The sequence below is a fragment of the Oryzias latipes genome, chromosome 15 (genome assembly GCF_053564925.1).
Source record: "Oryzias latipes strain Hd-rR chromosome 15, Olatipes_Hd-rR_3.1".
Classification (NCBI taxonomy): Eukaryota; Metazoa; Chordata; class Actinopteri; order Beloniformes; family Adrianichthyidae; genus Oryzias; species Oryzias latipes.
In genome coordinates this window covers 1,908,905-1,923,720 of record NC_136251.1, presented here as the reverse complement: position 1 = coordinate 1,923,720, position 14,816 = coordinate 1,908,905, and the positions used below count along the sequence as shown (strand labels likewise).

The following is a 14,816-nucleotide window of genomic DNA, read 5'->3' as shown; positions in this document are numbered from 1 at the left end:
GGGTTTAATCTCAGACAATATTTCAACAGACCGGTCTGTAGGAGGCCAAAGTAGTCGTTGAATATTTTTTAGCTTCCTGTTTGTTTTTCAAGTAAAAAAATTAAAAAGCTTCTACATGGAATGTAGTTTAAAACGACAGTTTGAAAATGGCTGGATAAAGATCCAATAAAACAACATTTATTACTTTGTAGAAGCTGTTTGAGTTGACAAAATATTTCATAGAAAACCATCTTAACAATAGCTGCCCTTCCATGGTCTATAAAATTGTGCAAATTCGATTTGCAACACTAAATTTGGAGACAAGGAACTTTTAAAAAAAACTTAAATCGTAAAAGGAGTTTTTGCTTGCAGGTGGTTTTTGAGGTGCATCAAAATTTACATATTTTGCAAAACTGCAATCAAAACACTTTTTTTTTTAATTAAATGAGTTATATGACCTCAGGTAACCAGTTTGTAGTTAGTGATGGCAATGGACTTCTTGGTTTGAACTGGCTGCCTTGAGCGCTGCCCAGCGGGCGCCACAAGAAGTCGCACAGCATCACACAGCTCATCAAAAGTTAAGCGTGTCATGCTGAATTGTTGGATCCAATTCTCTCTAAAATCCATCAACCACCACTTCCTAAAAGTGGTAGCTACTCTCACATGTAAGGAGCTCGCTGCTCCATGGCCTGAATAACACGCCAACGTCTCCTTTGATAGACGATGAACACAAGTGCCGTGGCAGAAATTTGAATGTTTCTTCTATAAATCAAATTATTGTTCACATTTATCGCCGTGTTTTTGAATGACTTATCCATGCGTTGGTTTGCATTTATTCGCATGATTATGACTTGATTTAATGTAAACAGTGTCATTGGGAATGTTGTTTTCTAGAATTTGGGTAAAGTTTTACACATACAGTAAGTGTGTTGGAAACACAGCTAGTGATTACTCAATCAAGGCTTAGATTCTTTTTCCAAGACAAAAAGATTGCCCGTAATCATATTTTATTGTGTGAATGCTGCAACCTAACCCTAATCCATTCACACTATTGTGATCCTGTTTCTCTTTTTTTTGTCATTTTTGTGAACACCTGTTGGAAATCCATAATTCTTCAAACCCTTCATGTATTACACTCATCCAACTATCAAAATGTTCAGCTCTTTCAAGAAGTTACTGTTCCGAAGTTTTGACTTTATAAGTACCATTTTTTAAAAACTCCATTGAAATTGACTAACAGACTATTCAAATCCCCCAAATTTCACTAAAGATTTTGAGCTCTACAAAACGTAAAATCTCAAGACCCTCAACCACAGAAACCACTCAACTTTAAAACTACTCAGCATATTTTGGCCCTTGAACTTATATTTTTCTTTTTAAAACTCCTTGTGGTCTTTAAAATATTTCAGGTCAAAGTCATTGACCTGTGACTCTGTGAATGAATCTTCAATTATCCATGAGTGTGTATTGGAGACAGTTGGGCTCCTGTATGACAGTGAAACTATTAAATACTGAAAGTATCATAGTTGATTCTGCTGTAATAAAGCAAAAAGAAGAAACTGCAATTGATCATTCAATGAATGGTCTAGCTCACATCTCAGCCCACATCCTTTCATTTAAATGCTTTTTCTGCATTTTCTTCTGTAACATTCATTCATTCATTTTTGAATGAATGAAAAAACTGAATGAATGACCTTTCCTATGTGCAGAAATGACAAAGGCCCTTGAAACGACCCCCAAAAACCTCCGAGTCCAGATGAGTTAGATCCCCACCCCCTAAGGTTTGCTGCAGGTTTTATAGCTGAACCCCTTGCCAGCATTTTCAATTTGAGCTCTAAAACAAACAGAATTCTCAAAGTTTGGAAGGCATTTTATGTTCTCCCTCTACTGAAAGGTGAAGAGTAATCATATTTAAACAACTACAGGGCCACTTCCAAATGATTAGTTTTTCTAACATTCAACTGTGTACTGTGGGGTTAATGGACGATCTTTCAGAGAGAACCCAATGTGTGTTTGGGGTTAGGATTATATGTACGTGCATACATATGTGTGCCTATGTGTTTTTCACTATTTTTATAAAACAATTCGGGTAGTTAATTGCCAAATGTTAAGTTCCATCTATATGCAGATGATCCTATCATCTACACAACTGCATCTTCCATTAGTTATGCTGTCAATGAGCTCCAGAGTGCTTTTCAGCAGTTTTAGTTTTCTCTCCCATCACCTGAAGCTGCGCCTTAATGCAAAAAAGACATAATTTATGACATTCTCCATTTCTTGTTCACAAATGTATTACAGGCTGGTATTCAAACACTTGAAGTGGCAATCGAAAAAAGTCTCTTCTTATAAATTTCTCCACTTACATATGATCAACTGTCCTTTAAATCTCACAGTGACCATCTGCTGAAAAACCTGAAGGCTCTGCTGGGTTTTTATTACAGAAGCAAACCCTGTCTGAACACTGCTGTGAGAAAAATAAATGTTCAAACCACCTTCCTCCCAGTTCTGGACTTTGGGGACAATCCGTAGTACATTAATGCTGCCTCTGCAGCTCTCCGCCGCCTGGACTCACTTTATCACCAATTCTGCCTATAGGATCCATCACTGTGAACTGTACTCTCTACTTTCATGGCCTTCCCTCAACCTCAGACGACAAAGACACTGGCTACATTTCATCTACAAGGCCATTCTTGGAAAACTACCGTTATACTTTTGCTGTCTCCTGCTAACAGTGGATACAACTCTCGCTCCTCACACCAGTTTGTCCTCTTTGTTCCCAGGATCTGCACAGAGCTTGGGAAAACTGCCTTTTCCCCACTTCCCTAGGGGCCTCAGGCTCTTTAGCAGCCACATTCTGCTTACAGCATTCACACTTGCAGTAACTCAGATAATGCTTTATATCTAGTTTTTTTTATTAAATCTTGAAATACTGATTTCTCTTTAATATAGAGCAGTCCTATCTGTGGTAAAGTTTCTTAACAGGTACCTTCTTTACTTAGCTTTGCTGTTGGAAAATTCTTAAATGACCTTTTGGCAAGTTTCCATAAATCAGCATCTTTGTTCTCTGTACAATGTAGTCGGTTTAAACTTTCTTTGTAGTCTAGGTTTTGTGCCAAACCTAGATTTACCTTTAACCTGCTAGCCACTGAACACCAACTTTAGCCTCATCTGACTTTTAAGGTTTGGAGGGACAAAAACTACAAAATAAAATGATACCATTATAAAACTTTTATTTGCAACTTTATTAGCAGCATATTTGTAACATAAGGGAGTTGGTTGCTGCATATTGTGCAGAGGAATAAGCTTGGGGTATGGAAACAAGTCTTGCAAAAAATCCATAATTTAATTAAGTCTTATGTTAAATGCAGATGATTTTTTTCTTTGAATTTGAAAGCACTTCTTCAAGTTCCTCACTTGCTCTCTTCTGCCCAGAGAAACTCTCTTAAGACATTTGGATTTGTTAACTTTGCTAGCTGTGGGCTCTTAGTTAGCGATCAGAGCAGTCGCTTCAAGAAGGTAGCAAATATATCTGAGATCTGTGACCAACGTCTTGGCATGTGTCAATAGTAAGTCAAACGACAAACGTGGGGGACAGAATCTGGTGGTTTTCCAAAATAAAACTCCTTTCAGAATCAGAAAATAAAACAGAAATAATGTATGTTAACATTATTTTTGTTTTATTGTGTGCAGGTTGTCACAAAGTTCCTCAAAAGTGTTTGGGACCACTGCTTTAGAACATCATAGCACACATTTAGAGATCTTTAATTTCAGCTCAGCTGTGACCTTGAATGTCTTTGGGAGGTCTATCACATTCAAGATTTTCTCTTAAATATCCAAACAAACTAGTCTGTCAGTGGTCTTTTCCTGGTGTGATACACAATATGTTACCAAACAGCTAAGAGGTTGTTGTAAGACCAGCAAACTGATTGCAGGCTTGAGAACACTTGTTATGCTAAGGAAACACCTGCATGTTACCCATCTTTTATTTAAAAACTGTTTTAAAAAAATCCTTTTTGACCAAGACTGTTAATTTGTTGAATCAGTTGAACAAGAAATCAAATCAAAGTGATTTTTTGTTAATTTTTCCAAATATTTTTAGCTGTCGGTTTCAGGTAATTTCATTTTAGGTTAATGGTTTCTTAAAGAAACTGAGGTGGACAAATAATTGTGTTTTATGTAAAGTGTTTGGCATGTTTTAACTGTAGCTACATGTCAGCGGTGTTCACACAAATCCACTTTCTTTTTGAGTCAAACAATGGGTTATGCAGGGCTAAACCCTGTAACTGTCAGAATGTGTACCTGTGGTGGGAGGGGCCAGTTTGGAGGCATTTGGCTCAGTGGGAGTGGTCTTGCTGGTGCTGGGGCTCAGCAGCTTGACATAATTGGCAGGAAACCAGCCTATCTGTCTCTTTTTCCCTCGAGCCTGCACCCAGAGAAGATTTGTCATTGTGGTTGTTTATTAAATGCACGTCAACAACCAAAGCTGCAATGTGGACAGTTTGTTTTAATCATTACAAACCTAATCGTTGTCTTTTGAAAAAAAAAAAAAAACCTTTACGAATTCTTCAGAGCAGCTGGACTTTTGGTGGTATTGGAGATTTTTCATGTATCATTCCAGTATCTGTTATGGTCCTATCTGCTGTGTGTCTGTGTGTGTGTGTGTGTGTGGTCTGCAGATGTTGCTATTGTTGAAAAGCTGATGCTTTGAAGTGATGAGCACACTTCAGCACATAAGAATATAGACATTCACGTCAGAATCATCAGCTGAAGTACCATAGACTGAGTGGATGGGGCTTTGTTTATTTGTGTCAGTTGTAAATTACACCCCACTTTCTTTGGCTGAGATTTCAAACAGAATAGTAGCTTAATGACAAAATATGTTTCAGACTTGAGGGAAGGTTTCTCCGTTTAGACATACACTCACCGGCACACCTGTCCAACTTCTCATTAAGGCCATTTCTAATCAGCCAATCACACAGCAGCAGCAGAACTCATTACATTTAGGCATTTAGTCACGGTCAAGACAGTCTGCTGCAGTTCAAACTGAGCCTCAGACTGGGGAAAAAAGGTGACTGAAGTGACTGAATGTGGCCAGTGAGCGGCAGTTCAGTGGGCGGAAAGGCCTTGTTGATGCCAGAGGTCAGAGGGGAATGGCCAGACCGGTTCCAGCTGATAGAAAGACAACAGGAACTTAAAGAAGAACTGGTTACTGAGGTCTCCAGAAGAGCATCTCTGAACACACAACACCTCCAACCTTGAAGCAGATGGACTAAAGCAGCAAAAGACCAAACTGGATGCCACTCCTGTCAGCTAAGAACAGGAAACTGAGGCTACAATTCACACAGACTCACCAAAACTGGACCACAGAAGATTGGAAAAACTGTTTCTGGTCTGATGAGTCTCCATTTCTGTTGCAACGTTTGGATTGTAGGGTCAGAAATTGGCGTCAACAACATAAAAGCATGGAGCCATCCTGCCTTGTATAAGCATATAGGGCTGGTGGTGGTGGTAGTATCATGGTGTGGGAGATATTTTCTTGGGTCTCTTTGAGGCTCTTAGTACCAATTGAGGATGGTTCCAACACCACAGCCTCCAGTATTGTTGCTGACCATGTCCATCCCTTTCTGACCACAGTCTCCCATCTTCTGATGGCTACATCCAGACGGATAAAGCGCTAGTCTGGAATCATCTCAGACTGGTTTCTTGAACATGACAATGATTGAATCTCTGCCACCAAGGATTAAGGCAGTTCTGAAGGCAAAAGGGGGTCCAACCCGGTCCTAGCAAGGTGGACCTGATAAAGTGGCCAGTGAGTGACTCCTTTTTAAACCATCTGTACTCACTGTTCAGAATGTGACTTCATTGTCCTTAAAGTAGCATTTGCTGTTCAGGGAGAAGAAATGTTTTCTGAATAAACCTGTTAAGACCAGCAGCTCTGAAGAACAAGTTGACGGCATGTCATGGTGGAGAAGGTCCTTCCTGAACAGAGTTTTTCATATCATTATAACCTCTAAGCTTTTTTCTGCTATTGTGTTCATCCTAATACGTATGGAGTGTACCCTTGTAACAGAAACGTCTCTACTGAAGTTCAGTCTAGTTACCTGCAGCTCACCCTCCCACCAACCCCCTGGATTCTTCTTCCTAATGAGGATCAGCTGTCCCGGAGCCAGTGTCAGCTGCTCTGGCCCTGTTGCAGTGTAGGGGGCGATCACCTGAGCAATCTCTGAAAGAACAAGCAGGAACATCGTGACTGATGAGTTCCAAGATCTATGCTCTGCATAAAAATGTCTTCACAGCTTCCTGTTTTCATAAACATCCTGAAGGTTCAAGCTTTGGTGGATGAACAGTACCTGGCTTCTTCCCTAGACTTCCGGTCTTGCCTGCAAGTCCCAGAGACTGAAGACAGAAATGGAAAAACTGTTAACTTCTGATCCAGTCCTGACCATTGGAGGAAAAAAAGGGCTCTCACCTCCATCGCAGAGTCACGAGGCTTCACGTAATTGGATGGAAAAACTCCAGTCTTTCCCCCGACCGTACCTGTCCACCAATCGCCTTCCTTCCTGGTCACCATGACGATGTCTCCTTGCTGAAAACTCAGGTCCCCCTGCTCACTGCTCTCATATGTGTACATGGCCAAATACTCTACAGAATCATGGTCTGGTGTTACTGCATTTCCACTTCAACTGTGAGTTTATCTGGACTACAAAGGTTTACCTTCTCCAGTCTCTGCATGGTTTGATAGGGAGGAGGGTGAGCGCTTCTCACTGGGTGGGCTCTCTGATCTAGCAGATTCACTGAGAGAGATGAAGAAGAAACTTTATGAATGGGGAAGAAATGAAATATATTTTCTCTGGAGAACGGCCAGACTCACAACATGTCAAATGAATTTCAGGGAGCTAAATGAAATCAAGAATTCTGTGTCCCTGAGTCTCACCCTGACCAGGCCTGAAAGATGGGCACACCAAAAATGTCTGGTAGGCAAATCATGGGGCTGCTGGGCCCATTCCAAGCCATCTGCAACCCACCCCTTGAAGAAGGATGATATGACTGCTTTGAGGAGAAGAGGGGGAAAGGTGGAGTATGTGCACCCGGCTGAGAAGTGTGGGGCACTGAATGCTGTCCTCAAAGAACCAACACGACAAGGCTGTTGTTTGAGACTCAAACAAATCCAATAAGAGTGTAAAGATCTCAAAAAATGGCATGTTCAGAAGCAGACTATCATCAGACTCATCCAAGATTCATGGTCATATAGCCTGATCTTGGGTCAGAACAGTTTGAGGTCTTTCTTGGTCTAGTAGGGAAACATGGGCCAGATCTGACCGGAAAAGTGTGCGTCTCAAATAAGCTTCACGGATTGAACATCTCTATTATACTTTTTAATCACTGGAGATTTGCTGAGGTTTCAAAGTCTATGACATCCTTCCCCACTCCCATGAAAAATGTCCTGGACTCTCCACTGCATCGGTGCATGTTATACTGAATTGTGGGGCTCACCTGGTGGTTTTGCTGCTTGCCACAGCACTCACAGGAGGTGCTACGTTAGTGGAGATAAGCTTCACGTAACTTTTGGGGAACCAGCCTCTCTGCCCACTCTGGAGTTCCCCAAGCCACCACATATCCTGCTGCTCCAGCACCGTGATGACCTGCAGGCAGGAAAGCAGCACAATGTCACAGGGCAGCAGCACAGCGGGAAGGTCACCAGATCTTCAGCTCTACCTCGTTCTTGTTGAAGTTCAGGTGGTTGTCCTTTTTGGCTCTCCAAGGATACAGAGCCTGAGCTTGAAGACCCTCCACCTTCTCCCCCTAACAGCCAAAAACACACAAGTCAGTGTCCACTTGGAAATGCTCTAAAGAATTTACTTTGGGTACCTGTCCCAGCACAGGAGAGGGAGAGGAGCCTGTGGTCATTGTGGCAGGAGTGAAAGCGGAGCGCTGTCGCAGCTGCGCTGAAGGAACGTTCAAAGATGGGTTCTGATTGGCTGAAGAGGTTGGCCATGCGTCCCATCCTTCAGAGTCCGATTGGCTGGCTGTGTTTGACGGCCAACTTGAAGCACACGTGCACAGGTGGGTTAAGGAATGCCCACATGTGGACATATGTCATAAGGTTGGGTCCCTCATACTTACTTTGTGCTAAAGTCTGCCCAGTTACTGTTAATAGAGGATGTAGATGATGAGCCGTGTCCAGAAGCAGGAGGGGGTGTGGCTATTGGCTGCTGGGATTCAGCTGAAGTGGTGGATATCCGACTGATGGGGACTTCACTGTCCGGAATCCGTTCTGCATAATTAGCTGGAAACCACCCGGTCCGACCTCTGAGCTCCCCGCCCAACCAGCCGGGCTCTCCCGTCTGGGACTCATCCACCTGTGGGGTCAGGATAATGTTTGCTAAGGCAACCTGTGCTCATGTAGAAATTGTTCAGAGCTGCAGGCCAATCTGCATCTCTGGTGATCTCAGTCTCCTCATGGAAAGCTCAGCTTCTTTTGGACATTGAGAGCCAACTTAGTTTTAGCAGTTAGAACAACACAAACAGAAAAATACTTATTTAACCCAGGGGATAATCCATAAAAACTAAATAAACATTACAACATTTAGATGAATTATTATGGACTTAAATGTTTATAGTTAAGAATCTTACTTAAGATCACCTTCCTAATTACTACATTTTAGAATTCAGTAATTTAGTAATTGAAGCAAAAAAGCTGTCAAAGTAAAAACAGTCTTATCTACAGGGGATGCATGGGGGGCTTTAAACAATCCTACACGAACAGCTCATTTTTTACAGTCCTGTTATTGTACTGTTGGGTAGATGTGTCTGAATCTTCAGAAGGAGATACAAGAGCAGGGTTTTATGCATGATTTGAAGTGATATGAAGTGTGCACAGCGTCTGCATGGTAGAAGCATCATGCTCAACCAAAGCTCACATTGAGTTGTTTTCTATTGCAAAGCAGAACAAAACCTGATGACTGATCCATCAGAATCAAACGGGTCAGCTCAGAACAAGAATGATATATATATATACATCATATATATAGAATGATATATATATATATATATATATAGAATGAGATATATATATATATATATATATATATATATATATATATATATATATATATATATATATATATATATATATATATATATATATATATATATATATATATATATATATATATATATGAATGAACATAAAGAGGAAATGAACCAATGGCAGCAGATGATTTATGGTAAGGGGAGAACAAAACTGCACTGAAGGGGGGCAACCACTTACCCATTCCCCCTTCACCTTCAGAAGCAGAGGAGAGAGGAGAGGGTTAGTGCATAATACAGCTAATATATAGTTATCATTTGTTCAAATTCTCTTCTTCTTAAAATTCTGTCATCAACATGAATCTCAACTTCAAAAATGTGTGACAAGGATTCAGTTTATGTGGGATGATGTGGGATGCATCAACGAAACACAAGCTGAGTAAAACACAATTCCATTGTTTACCCTTTGGGAAATAATATCTCTGTTTTTCCATCTGGCAACAGAAATCAGTTCATTGTGAATAAACCCTGAAATCTACAGTAGTAATGAAAATGTTTGCAAAAAGTTTACTCTGAAAGTAAGAGAAAATTAATAAAAGATATATTTTATAGAAACTTTAATGCTTTTATCCGTATTGCTTACCTGTTCTAAAATGGATAACTCAAGCATAAGTCAAAGCAAACATCGAGCATTAATAATCAGAGTTAAACTGTAGCTACATGTAGTGCACATATAAGAAATGAACCTTAAAACAGGTCTTTATTGACACACTGTTTAAAACATACTGAAAATAAGCCAACAGGTTCTTTCAATTGGCAAAGAGAAGTGTTTTTTAAACGCCGACTGTTCCCACTCTTCCATGCTGCTACTGTAAGTCTGGGATGAGTTCTGTTGTACTTTGTTGAAACCACCCATGCATCAGTTAAAGTAAAAGCAGAGTTACGCACCATGATAAGGTCTCCAGGTACAATGCTGATCTCATCGTGGCTCCGGGCATCAAAGGGGTACAGCGCCCGGTAATACACCACTTTTAGCTGTGGTTGCTGCTGCTCGACGACAGCAGCAGACGCCTTCTGCTCAAAGAGGCTAGGAGCCTGCGCCTTCTCCACTGAAACACAGCAGAAGCAAGCAAACCCAGTGTCATCAGTCACATTCCAGCTCCGATGAGGAGCTTTGACTCTGGTTTCATCTGGCAGTTTGCTTTCCTGGTGGATGAGTGAAAGTATCTGTGTTGTTTTTTAAATGAAAACCTTTCTGAATCAGAACTACCAGTTTCTTTGCAGAGGTGGAACGGTTTCAGACCTCGTCGGACGGTTCAGGCTTCCACAGGGTGCATTCATTTCTGATGTGCACAGTTATTTGGCCATTAACCCGTACTTACAACCATGCACATAGTCGATCTAGAATTTATCTTTTTAGTTGTGAAATTTGAAAAACATTTTCATTCTGAGATCTTCATGCTTTTAGTTTCTTCAACATTCTTGGTTTAAAAAAAGCCTTAAAGCAAACCTTTAAGAGATTCTGGATTAATTTAGTTTTTGTCACTTTTTTGTCCAGTTTTTGAAATATGAAGCACATTTATGGTCTTTACAAAATAAATTTCTTGAAAACCTTTAGAACTGTGCTCCTACAAAGCTAGAAAGAACATGCAGACAATAATAATCCAGGTGGCATCCCATCTGTCACCATTTCTGAAATCCTTATGGTTTACTCAGTGGTTTTTAGTCATAGAGAATACTTTATGAGTTGGACTAGAAGTCTTTTTGATGGTTTTGAGAGAACCATCACACATACAACTGATCCATGCTTTAAACACTTTACACACTCACAAACACACACGCACATACCCGCTGAGGCCCACGGGTCAGCTGGCTGGTTGAACAGTTTGTTGAATTTATCTTGCATTTCCCCCTTTTCCTGGCCTTCCTCCTCCTTCCCTTCCAGAGTCCCTGCTCCTTTCCTGCCCCCAGCCTCCTCCTCCATGCCTCTCCTCTTTCGTTCTTCTTCCTTAGTGACTCTTTTTAACCAGGCATGTGAGGCAGAGGTGGGGCTGGGAGCTGCAGGGGCAGTGTCATCCCTCCGGCAGACAGGATCCTCTGAGGTGGATCTGCAGCAGGACAGACTCTGATGTCAAAGAAGCTCCTTTCCTGGGATCAGATATTTGATCCTATTTACCAGAAAAACTATCTTCTAACTGCTGCAGGAAGTAAAGTTTACTTATATGCCCCAATAAAAAAAACACAACTATGATAAAATACTAACTAATACCTAGAGAGGAATCAATAGACAAATGAGATAAAAACTATGAAAACAACCCTTACAGTGCGGCAATAAAGTACTTAATCAGCCAGCAATTGTGCAAGTTCTCCCACTTAAAAAGATGATTGAGGTCAGTAATTTTCATCATAAGTAAACATTAACTATGAGAGACAAAATGAGAAGGAAAATCCAAAAAAATCACATTCTCTGATTTTTCAAGAATTTCTTTGCAAATCATGATGGAAAATATAGTACAGTAGGACACACCTTCTCATTCAAAGAGTTTTCTTTATTTTCATGACTATGAAAATTGTAGATTCACACTGAAGGCATCAAAACTGTGAATTAACTCATGTGGAATTATATACATAACAAAAAAGTGTGAAACAACTGAAAATATGTCATATTGTAGGTTCTTCATAGTAGCCACCTTTTGCTTTGATTACTGCTTTGCACACTCTTGGCATTCTCTTGAAGAGCTTCTAGAGGTAGTCACCTGAAATGTTTTTCACTTCACAGGTGTGTCCTGTCAGGTTTAATAAGTGGGATTTCTTGCCTTATAAATGGGGTTGGGACCATCAGTTGTGTTGTGCAGAATTCAGGTGGATACACAGCTGATAGTCCTACTGAATAGACTGTTAGAGAGCAGGTCAATGGCACACAGAGTTCTAGCATCTCTACAACAACTGTTCAAAGGAGACTGTGTGAATCAGGCCTACATGCTAGAATATCTGCTAGGAAACCACTGCTAAAGAAAGGCAACAAGCAGAAGAGACTTGTTTGGGCTAAAGAACACCAGGAATGGACATCAGACCAGTGGAAATCTGGGCTTTGGTCTGATGAGTCCAAATTGGAGATTTTTGGTACCAACCACCGTGTCTTTGTGCGACGCAGAAAAGGTAAAGGGATGGACTCTACATGCCTGGTTCCCACCGTGAAGCATGGAGGAGGAGGTGTGATGGTGAGGGGGTGCTTTGCTGGTGACACTGTTGGGGATTTATTCCAGATTAAAGGCATACTGAACCAGCATGGCTACCACAGCATCCTGCAGCAGCATGCTATTCCATCCGGTTTGCGTTTAGTTGGACCATCAGTTATTTTTCAGCAGGACAATGACCCCAAACACACCTCCAGGCTGTGGAAGGGCTATTTGACCAAGAAGGAGAGTGATGGGGGGCTGCACCAGATGACCTGGCCTCCACAGTCACCTGACCTGAACCCAATCAAGATGGTTTGGGGAGAGCTGGACCGCAGAGTGAAGGCAAAAGGGCCAACAAATGCTAAGCATTCTGGGAACTCCTTCAAGACTGTTGGAAGACCATTTCAGGTGACTACCTCTGGAAGCTCATCAAGAGAATGTCAAGAGTGTCCAAAGCAGTAATCAAAGCAAAAGGTGGCTACTATGAAGAACCTACAATATGACATATTTTCAGTTGTTTCACACTTTTTTGTTATGTATATAATTCCACATGAGTTAATTCACAGTTTTGATGCCTTCAGTGTGACTCTAAGATTTTCATAATCATGAAAATAAAGAAAGCTCTTTGAATGAGAAGGTGTGTCCAAACTTCTGAGTTTAGTTGCCCAGATAAATTACAGTACAGTCCTTTGGTACTCTAGTCAAGTTATATCCAGTTATATTGATGGTTGTTCTAATCACCTATGAGCTTTAGGATCTTATCTTTTCACATCTCCAAAGGATGTGAAAAGGTCCTGCTGTTCTATTTCCACATTCAAACCAACACTGAGCTTCATCTGATTTGTTATAATGCTTGCTTGATATGTTTGGTGTAATAAAAAATGAATTGTGATTTCTCATGTAAATTCTCTCTACAGGTTCAAACATGAAGTAATCATTGCTTTCTTCCATATATTGAGGGACATCCGATATAGTCACTTTAGCTTCTTTTCCCCTCTGACTTTAATATATGTTGTAGGAAGAATTCTAATTATTTCTTAATTGAACAAATCTAAAGCAGATCTTGTTTTTCCAAGTCATACTATTTTTGGGAATGTATAGACACCTGTTCACAACCTCAAACAGTCACACTCCAAACTCTTCTATGGCCAGGGCCAGAGAGCTGTCTAAGGACACCAGAAACCAAATTGTTGACCTGCACCAGGCTGTAACGAGCTTGTATTTATCGGGCGAGACCTGCAGAGCTGATAGCAGGGAGAGGCACGCGGGGCGGCTTCAATAAGCACTCCGATCTTCTACCGGGAACTTGACGTGCTGCGGGGCAGAGACCAACTCGCTGATGACAGACTGAGAGTTCGCGCCAGCGTTGCCAGATAGAGTCAAAGGTTTCCAGCCGAAAAGTCATCTGAAAACCGCCAGACCCAGCCAAAAACCGCCCAGCACAGCTTTAGCTTTTGTTGATGTTTTTTTTCTTACTGGACTTATAAAATAAAAGATTTTTCTAAATTTCCTCCTTGTGCTGCGCTGGAGCGACCCGACTACCGTATTTAGCGCTCTCTGTGTAGGACACACTGAGGAGCCAACTCTCAGCTGCAGAGGATGTGAACAGGTGAACAGGTAGAGAGGAAAAGCAGGTGGAGAGGCGGGGGAGGGGCTTTGGCTTCAAACTCTGTCAGAGAGATGCAAACACGGGCGTCAGATTGAGACGCAGCTTTCCGTGCGGGAGTTGAAGCAGAGACTTTCCTTGGGATTATTTTATAAACCCAAACATGGAAACATGATTACCAAGTAGAACTCTTCAAAATAATAAACCTGATCTCTCCACATTCTCCGTGTCTACCATGCATTGACAAACACATCGCTCCATGCAGCGATCAGACCAGAACCAGTAACTCCTCCCAACGCGGCCGCGGTATCATCCTTTAAAGAACATAATGTGCATTTGCAGCGACGTATGCTTCAGACGATGTCCGATTGGCCAATCTACATGTCAATCAAGTCCCGTACTTCTCAGTGAGGATTTTGATTGGCTGGTGGATTTTAAAGAAGTACTTTTTAAAAAAAATCTTTTCTGGCCCGCGATCTACACTCATGTCCTTGAAGATCGACCGGTAGATCGCGATCGACGTAATGAGCACCTTTGAATAATATATACATGCATAATATATATAATGATGTCAAAACGGGTTGTGGCTCCGGGAGCTTTCTTTTTTATTAGGGGCGGTCCCAAATGGCTCTTTGAGTAAAAAAGGTTGCCGACCCCTGACCTAGTGAATGACCTGCCGAGAGCTGGGACTCAAACCCTGCAGTGCCAGACGTGTCCCCCTGCTAAAGCCAGTACATGTGCAGAACCGTCTACAGTCTGCTAGAGAGCATTTGGATGATCCAGAAGAGGATTGGGAGAATGTCCTATGGTCACATGAAACCAAAATAGAACTTTTGGGTGAGAACTCTACTCATCGCTTTTAGAGGAGAAAGAATGCTGAGCTGCATCCAAAGAACACCATAGCCACTGTAAAGCATGTGGGTGGAAGCATCATGATTTGGGATGTTTTTCACCAAAGGGCCAGGACGACTGACGACTGGTAAGGAAAGAATGAATGCGGGTGGGGTTGTCTCAAGTTCCTA

At 41.4% G+C, this 14,816-nt stretch overlaps 1 protein-coding gene across 2 annotated transcripts in view; it reads right to left on the bottom strand.

The window, feature by feature from the left end:
• Positions 1-14,816, bottom strand: part of itsn1 (intersectin 1 (SH3 domain protein)) — a 116,095-nt gene that overhangs the window by 26,362 nt on the left and 74,917 nt on the right. The window contains exons 19-30 of one of the 2 annotated variants that reach the window (XM_023963057.2): positions 10,858-11,117; positions 9,958-10,118; positions 9,251-9,265; positions 8,104-8,339; positions 7,849-8,023; positions 7,696-7,782; positions 7,474-7,622; positions 6,694-6,773; positions 6,449-6,621; positions 6,330-6,375; positions 6,081-6,202; positions 4,279-4,402 (exon numbers count right to left, since the gene is read on the bottom strand). In XM_023963057.2, the coding sequence (XP_023818825.1) occupies positions 4,279-4,402; positions 6,081-6,202; positions 6,330-6,375; positions 6,449-6,621; positions 6,694-6,773; positions 7,474-7,622; positions 7,696-7,782; positions 7,849-8,023; positions 8,104-8,339; positions 9,251-9,265; positions 9,958-10,118; positions 10,858-11,117 (1,628 nt within the window). The remainder of the gene's footprint in view (positions 1-4,278; positions 4,403-6,080; positions 6,203-6,329; positions 6,376-6,448; positions 6,622-6,693; positions 6,774-7,473; positions 7,623-7,695; positions 7,783-7,848; positions 8,024-8,103; positions 8,340-9,250; positions 9,266-9,957; positions 10,119-10,857; positions 11,118-14,816) is intronic. The other variant, XM_023963058.2, reaches the window with a different exon arrangement.